General features: G+C 41.7%; 1 protein-coding gene across 2 annotated transcripts in view; it reads right to left on the bottom strand.

The window, feature by feature from the left end:
- TRPM3 (transient receptor potential cation channel subfamily M member 3) overlaps nucleotides 1-13865 on the bottom strand; it is a 996165-nt gene that overhangs the window by 130590 nt on the left and 851710 nt on the right. Inside the window, exons 11-14 of one of the 2 annotated variants that reach the window (XM_023544757.2) lie at nucleotides 13232-13366; nucleotides 10292-10342; nucleotides 1635-1670; nucleotides 1332-1472 (exon numbers count right to left, since the gene is read on the bottom strand). In XM_023544757.2, the coding sequence (XP_023400525.2) occupies nucleotides 1332-1472; nucleotides 1635-1670; nucleotides 10292-10342; nucleotides 13232-13366 (363 nt within the window). The remainder of the gene's footprint in view (nucleotides 1-1331; nucleotides 1473-1634; nucleotides 1671-10291; nucleotides 10343-13231; nucleotides 13367-13865) is intronic. The other variant, XM_064291228.1, reaches the window with a different exon arrangement.

Genomic DNA, 13865 nt, shown 5'->3' with positions numbered 1-13865 from the left:
AAATCAGAAAATCTCATTGATACGGTTTCAGATTTCACATTGCAACTAATCTTCAGGAAACTACCACTTGTTGAATTTGGGTATAGTATCAACGAAAATGGAGACGACTAGATGGTGCAAATGGTTAAGTGCTGGGCCACTAACTAAAAGGTTGGTGGTTTGAACTCACCCAAAGGTGCCTTGGAAGAAAGGCCTGGGGATCTACTTCCGAAAGGTCACAGCCATGAAAGCCCTGTGGATTAGTTCTACTCTGATGCACATGGGGTCACCATGAGTCAGAATCAAATTGACAGCAATTGGTTTGATTATCAAAGAAGAATATCTCTAATTATCTGTAAAGATTATTAAAACACTCCTTCCGTTTTCCAACTACATATTTTTGTGAAGCCAGGGTTTTTTTTTTTTTAATAAATTTCAACAAAACAACATTTCACAACAGACTGAATGCAGAAAGTAGATATGAAAATCTAGCTGACTTCTATTAAGCCAGCCACACATTAAAGAAATCGGCAAAAATGCAAAACAATGCTACTCTTGTCCGTAATTTATTTTTTATTTTTGTGGAAATATTTTTTCACAAACATGGTATTTACTTTAACACATAACAGGCTTGTTACTGTTATTTTAAAATGCACTAATAAATACTTTTCCTCCACTACCACCGCTATCACCAGTTGCTGTCAAGTCCATTCTGACTCATGGCGACCCCACATGTGTCAGAATAGAACTGTCCTCCATAGGGTTTTCAATGGCTGGCTTTTTTGGTAAGCAAATTGCCAGGCCTTTCCTCCAAGCTGCCTCTGGGTGGACTCAAACCTCCAACCTTTTGGTTAGCAGTCAAAGGCATTAACCGTTTGCACTAGCCAGGGACTTTCAATTTTAATTTCCAATATGATAAATATTATTATTTGTGAGCTATAATAACTCACAAAGATAAAAGTTCTGTGGGGTCCTCAATAATTTTCAAAAAGTATAAATAGGTCATAAGAGCAAAAGCCTTGGATATTGCTGAGTGAATTAATAAAATAAACTTGAATTTCCTTACTATCCTCTGAATATCTAGGCCCGCTCTCAGTGCGAGCTTTTTATTTGAGCTGGACCTAGTGGAAACACAAACACACAGACACACAAAGACACACATGCGTTTTTCTTCCTCCCCTAATGCATTCCTGTATTATTTTTAAACAGATTTGATGGCAGAGGGAGGAAGAGGAGGAGACGCCTCCTTCACATTTAGTCTCCTCCTAGGAGACGAGGAAACCACACCCTAAATCTCTAGGGCACCCCCGACCTCCCAGGAGGAGCCCAGAAAACCAAGCAGCAAGGCTCACCCTCTTGGGGCCGAAAAGGTTGTGGTAGAGCGTCCTGAAGCGCTTGCGAGTGTAGTTGCAGCGGTAAGCTCCTCCCATCAGGTACTCGATCACCAGGCCGATGTCAATCAGGCTGATCCTGTAGTCCGGAGGCAGGTTCCCCTATCCGGGGAAGAAGGAAACAAACACACACACAGATCCAAAAGACAACGTGGTTTACTAGGGATTCCGCTCCATGTGTTCTGTAACTATTTTAGAGTAAATAAAAAATAATGAAAAATAAAAAACACATGAATATATTATTAGGCTGGTTAATTAATTCACCTTAAAATAGATCCAACCGAAACCTGGATATTCTCGCTTGGAAAGAAGACATAAGTTAAATAAGAAGATGCAGTAATCGTTGGGAATAACAGAAAATTACGTCAAAATATTTATTCAAGTCTTCAGCTGGGGAGAAAAAAACACCAGTGTAGCAGAAAGAAGCACAAACGTTGACATGGCAAATACGACCACTCCCACCCACTACAAACTAGGTTCCCTGAGGTCCCCATCTCTGCTTTCCCGTGCCTACTCTGCCCCTGGTCTAGGCCTGGCACCACCCTCCTGCTGATAATTTACCTCTTCTCACTCATTCATTGAAGACTCTTCCAGAAGATGTCATTACCAGGGTCTCCCTCAGGAGGCATGTTTAGAGCACAAGTCTCCTTTAATACAAAGTCTCTATTACTGCTTACCCAAAAATTTGGCACCTTTTTCACAAATGGAGAACAGCATCTAGGGAGGGATTTTGGGTGACAGGATGAAGTGGTGTAAGAAAATCTGTTCTTAAAGACAAAGCGGGGAGGGGTAGGAGAAGAATATTTATTTTCCCAGAATTAAAGAGGTTTTTCATACTTTTCTTTGAAGAGAATAATGCTTCTAAAAGACATACAATGCATATGTATGTTTTAGCTGTTTGTCAGATAAAATGCAAAAACAAAAATTCTTGATAAGAGCTAAATAGCTTTTTATTATTATCTACTCATTACTGGTTTTTACTTTAAAGGGAGCTCTATAGGATCTGAGCAGTCCGCAGGTAACGCAAACTACTAACTACAGGGTTGGAGGTTCGAACCGACCCAGAGGTACCTCAGAAGAAAGGCCTGGTGATCTGCTTCTGAAAGGTCACAGCCTTGAAAACCTCATGGAGCACAGTTCTACTCTGACCCACACAGGGTCACCATGAGTCTGAATGGACTCAACGGCAACTGGTTATGTTTGTTTGTTTGCTGGTATAGGGTCTAAGGCAAACCCTTCCTCTGTTAGGTCAGGGAGAGGTGCTCCATGTGTGGGCAAGTCTGAGTGCACAGAGAACTCAAAAGGGCGTGGCCTATCAACTCTCAGCCTCTGGTTTAGTTCCTTGATTGAGGAGAGTCCTCCATACTATGGATGGCTGTGGTGTCACAGCATTTGTGAAGTCTGGGCACTGGGTCCTGAGATGTGTTCTGCAGAGGCACAAGAAGCCTTGTCCACTTCTGTCCTTAGTGGATGGCCCCACACGGGATGTTGTAGATCTCTGCCACTTCCATGAAGTGGCTCGTAATTGGTGGTTCTCCAACTTTGGTGGGTATCAGAATCACTTGGTGAGCTTGGTGACACTGCAAAGACTTGAGCCCTGCTCTACCTCAGTGACTTGGTCTCTGTGTGCTTTATTACCTCTCCATGTGACTCTGATACATGCCAAAGCTGGAGAACCACTGGTCTGCTGACTGAACACGGTTCAGGTGGCAATGGTAGCTTACACAGTAGACCAGGGAATTCATAGTCTAAAAAGAGAACCACTCTCAGTAGAAAATTGTTTTGATAAGCTAATGATAGGTTTTTGCAGTCATCCTTACTCAACTTTCCTATGGTCAACAGCAGCCATTTGAAGGTTTTAGGATGCAGGATTAGAGGAAGCCCACCATATCCTATCATCAAACCTATAACTATTTTTCTTAATTGTTTTTATTTATTTTTGTATTCCTAGTGCCTTTTATAGTGAGGATGGCACTGGGTTTTAGTGCCTTTTATAGTGCCTGTTATATGGTGGATACTCAGAATATACATATTGAAAATGTGAATGAATAAAACAGTGAAATTATTTGATGTGAAGTGGAATCAAGTCTGTGTTTGGGCTTTTTAGTATTAGGGTCTCAGTAACAACTAAATAACCGCAGTGTATTAGTCACCCCAGAGAGCCCTGGTGGTGCAGTGGTTAAAGCGTTTGGCTGCTAACCAAATGGTCTGCAGTAGAGCCATTCGTAGGGCATCATATATAAGGTGGAAGTACTTTGGTGCATAGAACACCCATCCTTGGCTTTGGCCAATCAGAACCCAGCCCAAGAGCCATTTCCTTAGCTGAATCGTGCCTTTTCAAAAATGGTCTCTACCCCTCTCCCTGCCCTTCTCAGAATTTCAAAATCTCCTTTGTTCGAAGATGATCTCATCAATCTAACTGAATCAGCAAGTTCAGCTCTCTTCAACCTATCAAGAAAGACCAGTCATCTGACTTCTTTATGGAAAGCGTGATAAAACTAGAGAATAAGGCAACTTAGAGAAGGTTTTCTTTTAAGATAATTTTTCAGGTATTGCCCTTTCCATCAGAATTAAGCAAAGTTTAAAACTATTGCCCATGCAGCCACTTTTCTCTATTATTTAGGGGCAGATCGACAAGGCCAAGGTTTCTGCACCCTCTGGCTCTACTGAACAGTTAGGCAAGGCTGCTATTTAAAGAGCAGAAGAGCCCAAGAGTCTGGACGCAACCAGTTGGGCCTGGTCTCCTAGACACTTGGCTCTCCTAAGGATGCCCACCAGAGATGACACACACCATCTGCCTTATTCTCCTCAGCGCTGTGAGGCTGGCAGCATTAAGAACTCAGGGCTGTAAGCTTGCTGACCTGTGCTTCCGTCTGTCTCCCACTAATTAGCCAACTAGCCAACTTCCCTCACTTTTCTTCACTGTTAAAGGGGGTTGAACTTGTCTGTATGGTTTGTAGTACTCAAGTAGCAGGCTAATAAAAAATCCCCAAAGAAATCACTGTGATACTATTGAAAGACAATCATAGGAAGTCTATGAACTTGTGCTTACTTTTTATCTTGTAATGATTTCCTAAATTTAAAACGTGGGTATCCAAGATCGAGAAGGGGAGAGTGTTGACATGTCGTGGGGTTGATAACCAATGTCAGAAAACAATATATGCACTCATTGTTTAATGAGACGCTAGTTTGTTCTGTAAACCTTCATCTAAAGTACAATAACTGGAAAAAAAAAAACAAAACCCATAACGTGGTGTCTGTGAGCCTAATGACTATGTATTTTCTTTTGAGGAACCTAGGCGTGAGCATCAGTTTGATTTCTAGGAGCATGACACCACTATTGCCTGAAGAACAGTATTGAATGGCAATGTCTATGCTTTTGAGGTGGCTGTAAGAGTGGAAGTTGTCAGGACAGTGATAATAGAAGTAAAATTTAAACTAAGTAAAAATTTAACAGGGGCAAATAAAACATTTTTAGCAGATGACTTTGTTTATAAAGAGCTGTTAGGGGGATATGTTGCTAGGAAAGGTGTCGGAATTCCCCTTTTCTGGAAACCACTCAAATAAAGATTATTTCGGAACTATGTATGTCTGGTCTGGTCAGACCCAGGAGAAAGGATTTGTGACCATTCTGGTTTCCACAGAAATTTGAGGCAAGGCCTGAGAGGATCCTCTCTATGTGCTTGCATTGTTTGATCACGAGGGGGTGCTGCTCACCTAACTGAGGCCCATGAAGGCCCCTCCCTCAGCAGCATCCACCTGCCTGTTCTAAGTGTTTTGTTGTATAACAAATGAAGAAAACAAATTCATAGCACTCTGGGGACAGGAAGAGAGTCAGATGCTCTTGTTGAAGTGGTATCCAGAGGAGAGAAAGTTCACCTTACTAAGTAGTATGTTTGTACTCAGCCTAAAAGCTTGAATGTATCTGATTTGCAGAGCAGAGAAATCAAGGGACATTAGTTTTAAATTTATTCCTAGGAAGTATGGAAACTTTTGGGGAAGAAGACATAGATTTTACAAAATGAATGAAATTGGGTACGGTCTAGGCCTTTTTGAGCCTGGCAAGGGGATAGACAGAGATGGGGTTTTGCTAACAAGGATGGCAGCATTGGCACATTTCTGAGGTGTTGAGTCCACGGCCTTGACCACCCGTGGCCTGCTGATGTCACAGATGGTGCATGGGGGCTGCTTCTGCTAGGACCAGCTTTGCAGGGGACCTATGACTACTCATGCGGAGAACAACCAGCCATGTGAGCCCACAGTGGAAACAGCACTGGGCTGGCAGTGGCCCTGGCTCTGTACCCATGTAACTCAGGACTTCCTTTCTCTGTGCCTCAGTTTACTCTCTGACAAGAGGTGGTTTGGACACAGTGACTCCTAACGTCCTATCTATATCTAAAGGACCGATTTTATAACCATGACCCGGCAGGCTGCTCACATTTCTATGCTGCCAGGCCAGTGGACAAAGACCCCCGTCCAGAGATCCCAGGGTCGGTCTAGTTTCCCGTTATCATGTGGGGTTTAGTTAGTGGAACTGGGGGCTAGAAGAAAGGGGTGGCAAAGTGATAGACAGGGCTGGGATTGTGCTTATGGCCTCCACTTCTTCTGGAAAGAGCAGAGAAGGTGGATGGCACCACACAGACCAACAGGTAATGTCCAAAAACCTTCTGGAGGAGTCTTCCTCTGCTTGGGTGCTTTTCAAATTAGAAATCAATTAACAATAATACTGGGGTAATACTCCCTTCTGCCTGTTGTTTCTGTTACCCCTTCCCCCTTTGCTATGAACATATTGGTAAAGCTTGAACGATTAGTTCCCATTTCATGCCTCTGCATCATGTGGGAGGCCATGTAATTCAAATAATTTGACGCACACAATAAAAAGGAGAAGCTTGGTCTATGGGGTGGGTGCAATTTGACAAGTTGAAAAGGTTTTCTCCTTTTTTTGTGCTATGAAATTGCTAGCAAGTGGTTAATCCTGAACATTTTCCTGCCACTCCTCAGGATGCCTTCTCATTAAAAGAAGAGTTTAAGTTCACTTCTTAGACCCTCTCTTCAAATCGAACTCTGTTTTTCAAATGTCAGCTCAGGATATCCCCAACAGCATCCAGTTGTTTAGGAACAGGTTTGCTTTGGAATTTGTAGCAAGTCTCCAAAACAGGGTGTTCCCGATGGTTGTTCATGATCACGTTCACCAAGAGAGTGGGGAAGGGGCTCTCCTGGGACAGCTTATCAGGAAGGAGAAGTGGACAGCAATTGGTTTCAGTAATTAACACGCAGGGGCTTGATCTGGTGAAAGTTCACGGGAAAAGAGGACGTGCCCCCAGTGTTTGGTTACTAGACAGGGCAATCAGCCTTTTAAGACCCAAGGAAGCTTTTACAAATTTGCATGAATTTAACAGAGGGGATTATGCAAATATCTTTTCTTTATCCAAAGTATGCCTAGAAATGCTTTTATTTCTTAATTTATTTTTTACATTCTGCAAAGCCCTGCGTCTTGATTCCCATCTAAATGAACTTTAAATTATCATAATTTCACCACTACTTCTACATAATACTAAAAAAATCACCCTCCTTTGATGGGGAGAAATAGCACAGGTAATGGGAAGTATTAGCACACTGAATTTAAGAAAGAAAGAAAACGACTTTAAAACATACAGAGGCACAAATTGAGCAGACAGCCAGCTACTATATAATATAATGGCAGGTTATATTTCACAGAGAAGCAGACAGACTTGGGCCTTTCTGGCTTAATGTGAGAGCATTGGGGATGTTCAATGGATTTATGCATAAGAACAGTTCAGGGAACTGGGTTGACTTGTATCGACTTAAATTTCTGATTGATGCTGAATAGCAATTCTTTTATCTCATTGCTCCTAGGCTGCTCCCCTGATACAAATAATTTGAGATTTTGAAATTAACTTGGGAGCAGTTCCCCACATTCAGTTCTGTTGGTCACAAAGAATAATTGAACGTGAAAGTGTCACATCTGTTGTGATAATTCCTAAATCCATCGCCTGGGTAGTAAGAGTTATTTAAATTTAATCTTACAGATTAATTATCAAATGGATAATATATTATCAAACAGATATATTATCAAACACTAACTACATTTAAGGTCCAGAACTGAGTTCCTAGCTCACAAATAGCATTTTGCACCAGGATTTCCCATTTGTCGATTATTTTTTTGCCACAGATCAAATAAATTATTACACATAAAAAGCCCTGTAATTGTAAAGCACAAAGCACATGTTAATAATTATGTTCTTTAATTTTGAAAATCAATTTAACTGTCCAGGATTTTCTTGGCATTATACATAGTTTACACCTAAATTGCTGGAAGTCACCTGGATCCATCTGATGGAGCTGTCTTTCAGTAGCAATCTCTCTCTCATTCATTTCTTACAAAAACACAAAACAAAAAACTAAAGCCTCATTTTCAGCTCCCTTCCTCCATATAGTATGAAACATGGATACTTTCTGCTCCTTTGGTGACCAGTGTAACCTGTCTTGCTTTCCAACAGTCAGATGCTCACTCTTATTTCTCTAGAAATAAAGAGTCTGCATTTTCTGTTCCTGTTTCTTCCAAAGAGAAGAAACTAAACGTAGGCTTTGTATTTCTCCCCAACTTATTGGCAGTTTGTCTTCCCAGGAAAAAGGATAAATTTCTCCTAGGCCAGTTCACTACTATTCCAGGTGATTTGTTACCATTTTATCCAGTTACTAAATTAGCATATAATGAATGCTTAAATAACCATCTTCCTGCTCCAATATTTGGATCACATTAAAAAAAACAGTACTGTCCCTAATACATCCCTCTTCCCAGATTCTTTGCATTCTGCTCTTTCTTGCTAGTCTATATTATTTTTAAGGTACATATTCAACTAAAAAGACCCCCCCCCCAAAAAAACAAAAACAACAACCCTAAATAATACTTTACATACCTTCTATTACAAATGATTCAGGCAAATGCAAGAAGCAGTATAATGGGATTTCAGAAAAGAGAAAATGGCATTGCCAAGCAGGGTCCTATGGGAAGAGAATCTAATAAGGGGGATTTTGGTCATCTATATAGTCAGTGACATCTAACTGTGAAAATGTGTTTGACAGTATTGTCAGGCGAGCCAGGATTGCTGGCAGACACGGATGGTAGTGGGTGGGTGGCTTTATTTGAAGGCTTGGATTGGCTGAAGGGGTAGCCATCTCTTTAGAAGGCCTCCCACCTACTTCAGTGACACCAAGTGGCTCAAGGTGAGGAGGGTGATATTCACTATTTTAGAAAAAGTCAAAACATTTTATGGAACACGAGCCACAGATATCTTGGCAAAGGATACACAATGGATGTGTGTACTTTTAATCTTTCAAAATCCTTCTTCCCATTCAATTCCAAGCAATTTAAAACCAGGATAGATTAAACAAAGCTGGAAGACCGTGGGAAAGAGAAATGGGAGTGTTGAGCGCACCTATACCACCACGGCTTGAGATGGGGAGGAAAGATGTGGTCTCCGTAATATGGTTTTTGAGTTGGGTGTGCGAATTTCACAGCTTGTTTCCCTCACTTGGGAAGAACTACAGGTTTCTCTAACTCATACAGATGAAAAATCCCTCCATACAGTAATGTTTAGATGGGGAGGGAGTTTTCAAGGTCCAACAGAAGAAGTTGCGTGGTGTTTCTTTTTTATCCTTTAGTTGTTACTAGTAAAGGTCCCGCAGATTAATAGATTATAAGCAAGAAGGAAAAATAAGAAGGCAGCTAAAGGACACTTGAAGGTCAATTTTAGCCAAGGGCTTCCTATGAGATGAAGAAACTGTAGTCTATTTTTGACCTCCCTTTGTAGCTGTCCTAGGGTATGTGCTGTAGACATTGTGAGGAATTGCTACAAACGAGTGATGGTGTGTGTATGTGCGCACGCATGCACACACGTTCTTGTGTGTGTGTGTATGTGTGTTTATGAGGGTGGTGAAGTGCCACCATCTAGTCTATCCTTTGAATTTAAAGCATCACTTTCTGAAAATACCGGAAGTATTCGGAAGCCAAGCTACCTCCGTAGGAGACTGTATGGGGCAAAAGAACAGCACTTGGCAAGATTAAACATACCCATCCTGGGCTGCATATTTCTCATCTAAAATGGGAGGTAATGATAGAAACTACTTCATCGAATTGTCGTGACGATTAGATGATTAGGAAGCACAGAAAGCTTAGGTCAGTTCCAGCACCCAGTAATTGCTCAATGTTAGCTATTATTATATTATTATTATTAATCCAATGATCTGAGCTTGAATTCCAGCCCCTCACTAACCAGCTGACACAGCTCTCACTTCCTTGTGTTTCAGTCTCCTCCTCTGTAAAACGGGACTAAGTCTACTTAATCCATACTTACCAGTTTTTCAAATGAGATGGAAAAAGTGAAAAGATATTCTGGAAGAAAATGTAGTGAAAGAAGAATGGAATGCGTGTGTATGTTTTATTCCCTGTTTCTCTGAGACTATTTAAAACGCTTACTACACTCTGTATGATGCTACAGAACTGAAAGCAACACGTTGTACCAGGATCTGGCAAACAAAGATACCTCTGATGGTGAATCGGACAGCATGGACACCAGCTCCCCAAACAGTGAGGGGGAGATGGGAAAATCAAGGAACGGCATAAATCCACATGGCACGGGGAAAGCCTAGTGACCACTATCCAAAGCATTCTATCCAACGAAAGCATCTAAAACCACAGAGACGGGAGATGAAACCACAGCCGCATCATAAGCGGGGTGTCAGTTAGAAGACACACACACGTAACACTGTGTTCTGAGATGGGGGTAGGTCTGGCAGGGAGAGGAGTTCTCTGGCAGCTCATGCAAAACAGAGGTGGTTTCTGATCACAGAAAGCAGTCAAGACAGGGCCTCTGACCTGCAGTCAAGAGGATTCTTACCTTTTTGACATCCCTGACCAAGTGGTACAATGTATTTGAGGGCCCATGTCTCTGAAAGCAATAAAGAAGAATGAAATGGTTTTGCTAGTTAGGGGCTCTAGTTGGCAAGGCAAGAAGGTTCTGGAAGGAAAGGTTCTGGTTGGTGGAGGGGCAGTGTATAGAGAAGATGGACCTTGTTCTAGTTGCTCAGTTGTACCTGTTTCTTCTAAACAAACACTCTGGCAGATTTGAGGATTGAATTTCCTCATGAAAAAGCATTTGAGGTTCTAGGTTTAAGCTTGGCGAGGGAGACCACCAACTCGGATGATAGCTTGCCCAAGGTATGGTTTAAGGAGTTAGTTTTGCAGCAGAGGGAGGCAAAGGGGCTAGTTTACCTCGCTGGAAATACACTTTGGCACATCACCATTGCGACTTGTTTATTACCCATTATGAATGAGAAGTCGTCTAAACACGGGCTGGCCAACGTTTTCTGTAAAAGGTTAGTTAGGTAGCAAATATTTTAGGCTGTGTGGGCCACGTGGTCTCTGCTGCAGCTATTCAACTCTGCCATTGTAGTGTAAAGGCAGCCAGAGACAATGTTTAAAAATGAGCGTGGCTGTGTTGGCATCGACTCCATGGCAATGGGTTTGGCTTTTGGTTTACGTTCCAATAAAATTTTATCTAACGGCATAGATATTTGAATTCCGTGTAATTTTCATGTGCCACAAAATATTCTTCTTACCATTAAAAATTATATAACCATTCTTAGCTAGCAGGCCATTCAGAAATAGGCAATGGGCTGGATTTGGCCCCTGGGTGGTAATTTGTCGACCCTTGATCTAAAGAAAAAGCCACAGGTGGTTTGGAGAAAAGAGATGCTTGGGGAAAAGTTGTTTGCTTGCTTGAGGTGAGAATAAAGTGAAATCGGTTTCTATCTTCTTGTCTTTCAGGAATAAGGTGACCAGATATAAGATGCCCAGCTAAATTTGAATTTCAGATAAACAATGAATACTTTTTAATATAAGTATGTCCCATGACATATTTGGGATATACTTTTACTAAAAAAAAAAAAATAATAATAAAAATAATTTGCTTATCTGAAATTCAAATTTAACTGGGTGTCCTACATTTTAATTTGCTAAATCTGGCAACCGTACTGGAGGATCTAAAACAGCGATAGCAAATCCTTAAGAAATGTTGCAGCACACTCAAGTATTGGGACAGTCCCTGCGTACTGTCTCAGCTACTTGCCCATTCATGCACACACGCTTATCAGAATCTTTTTTCTACTGAAGGGATGCCACATTGTGTAGTGGGTAAACACACATTCTCTGAGTCAGCCTGCCTGGTTCCAAATCTGGCTCCGACCAGGGGCAAGCTACTTGTGACTCAGTTTTATCATCTCTAAAATGGGTATAATAATAGCACTTATTTGATAGGATTGTTGTGAAAGTTAAACGATAAAATGTATATGAAGCTATTAAAACAGTGCTTCCAAACCCTCGTGCCGTTGAGTTAATTCCTACTCCTAGTGGCCCTATAGGGCAGAGCAGAACTGCCCCATAGTGTTTCCAAGGCTGTAATCTTTATGGAAGCAGACTGCCATATCTTTCTCCCCTGGAGCAGCTGGTGGGTTCAAACCACCAAACTTTCGGTTAGCAGCAGAGTGCTTTAACCACTGCACCACAGGGCTCCCCAAACAGTGTTTAGCACTCAATAAATGCTAGCTATGATTATTGCTACTAGGGCCATTCAAACTCCCATAATCCTCAACAGAGTACTCCAGAGAACCACTGTCAATTTACTGGAGTAGTGAAATGTATTGGCCTTTCTTGGTTTAAAACTTCCTACTTCCTTCCTTTTTGTTTCAGTCGTTGGAATAAATTACTCTATTCCCTTGATTGATATGTAAACATTCAACATTCAACTGTTTTATTTTTTGGGAAAACCCCATGATTCTTACTCCAAGTCTCAGTATGCTGAGCCAAGAAAAATCTGGGGAGTAAACAGAAACCCGAGGCCGCTCTGCTAACCTGTTTTGTACTTCCTGCAGGAGGAATGAAATAGAAGCTATGTGGTGCCCTCTAGTGCCATCCTTCTAGTCTAAAACAGGCTGGGGACAGGTCAATAAGCCCCCTCCCATTTGTGCTCTGGGTGGTGGGACAGAGAGGCACTGTAACAAACGAGAGGAAGAGTAATCTCTGAGACAGAAGCTTGTGTTTAGTCCTGACTTCTTTAGTTAGGAGTTTAATAACCTTAAAGAAATCAATTCACTTCTGGGCCTCAGTTCCCTCATCTGTGAAATGGGAGAGAACAATCTTTTCTCTTTTAATTGCATTTGATTTTAGTGAGGATTAGCTCAGAACCAACGCACTTAGCTTGCTGAATGTTCTGAAAAACTTCATAAATGGTAGTTTTTCTTATGATTAATGCCTGGCACCCCTAGCGATTGACTTAATAAGTCATTGCAAAATAAATAAAAACAAAACATACAAAAAATCCTTTTGAGTAACCTCAAATAGGAGGTATTCTACATTTTATTCCACCATAGCGCAAAAGGAATGAAGTTCACAGCTCTGAGGATAGCAAACTGGTGTGAGATGCTTAATCAGCCCCTTTGATGCTTAGACTTAAATCAATCCTCCTTTGCTGATTGCTTCCAATACCCCGTGGGCTTGCAGAATAAAACGTACTCTAATCCAGAGCCTCCTGGCTTTGTGTGAGAATCTGTGAGAATATTTCCCTTAGGTGGTCACGTAACTTTTTGCCTTAAATTGTTGACAATTGAGCAGTTAAAACAAGTAGGATCCCTTGACTTGGGTCTGTTGGCTACACAGGCCTAGGGAAGCGTTTGTGTGGAAGGATCCATGCAACTTGGGGAGAGGATCACAGGCATGTAGGAGGCAGGAGAAGGCAAAACAAGAACACAGAGCAAAGAAAAGTGCCTTAGCTTGGCCCTACCGTATTGTACAATTCCTCTAGTCTGGAGATGGTGAGAAAACGGTGCATGCTTACTCCATTCTCTATGAGTAATTTCACAAAATCCACTCTGTCCAGCACTAGGGCATCCAACATGGCTTGCTCCAGAGACCCCACCTGCAAACCAAGTCATTGAGTTAGTCTGCTCCAAGGTGTAGGCATGCAGTTCTTTGGTGTTCACTCAGACAGCTTAGAAATGGAGGCTTCTGACATTTGGTAAACCCTCAACACATCTAGGAACATGCTAGCAAGACTGTACTCAACTCCACTTTTGGGACAGCCATACCCTTTACTGTGATTTCAGCTCTGTCTTTGCAAATGGAAGCCAACGATTTTAGTTGCAATAGCTATTCCCTCCCTGAATCTCTTTTCTGAATTCTGAAAAGGGGAAAGAGCTTGAAGGGTGTTTCCCTTTCAACTCTTTGACCAAACTTCTGCAACATCGGTAAACGTCAAAATGGGTACTTTGCTGTCTTCGCTTCCATCTTCCTTAGGCTGATACCACTAGGTTGACTCGAGAAAAGAAACCCAAAGAAACAGATCAAAGGACCCAAAAGACATGATGGGGTCTCCTTAGAGAAATGGGCAAGACAGAGGCAGGAAGGTGTCACTTAAC

The sequence above is a fragment of the Loxodonta africana genome, chromosome 9, assembly GCF_030014295.1.
Source record: "Loxodonta africana isolate mLoxAfr1 chromosome 9, mLoxAfr1.hap2, whole genome shotgun sequence".
Lineage (NCBI taxonomy): Eukaryota > Metazoa > Chordata > Mammalia > Proboscidea > Elephantidae > Loxodonta > Loxodonta africana.
The sequence above is the reverse complement of the archived record's forward strand: the minus strand, read 5'-3'. Positions and strand labels throughout refer to the sequence as shown.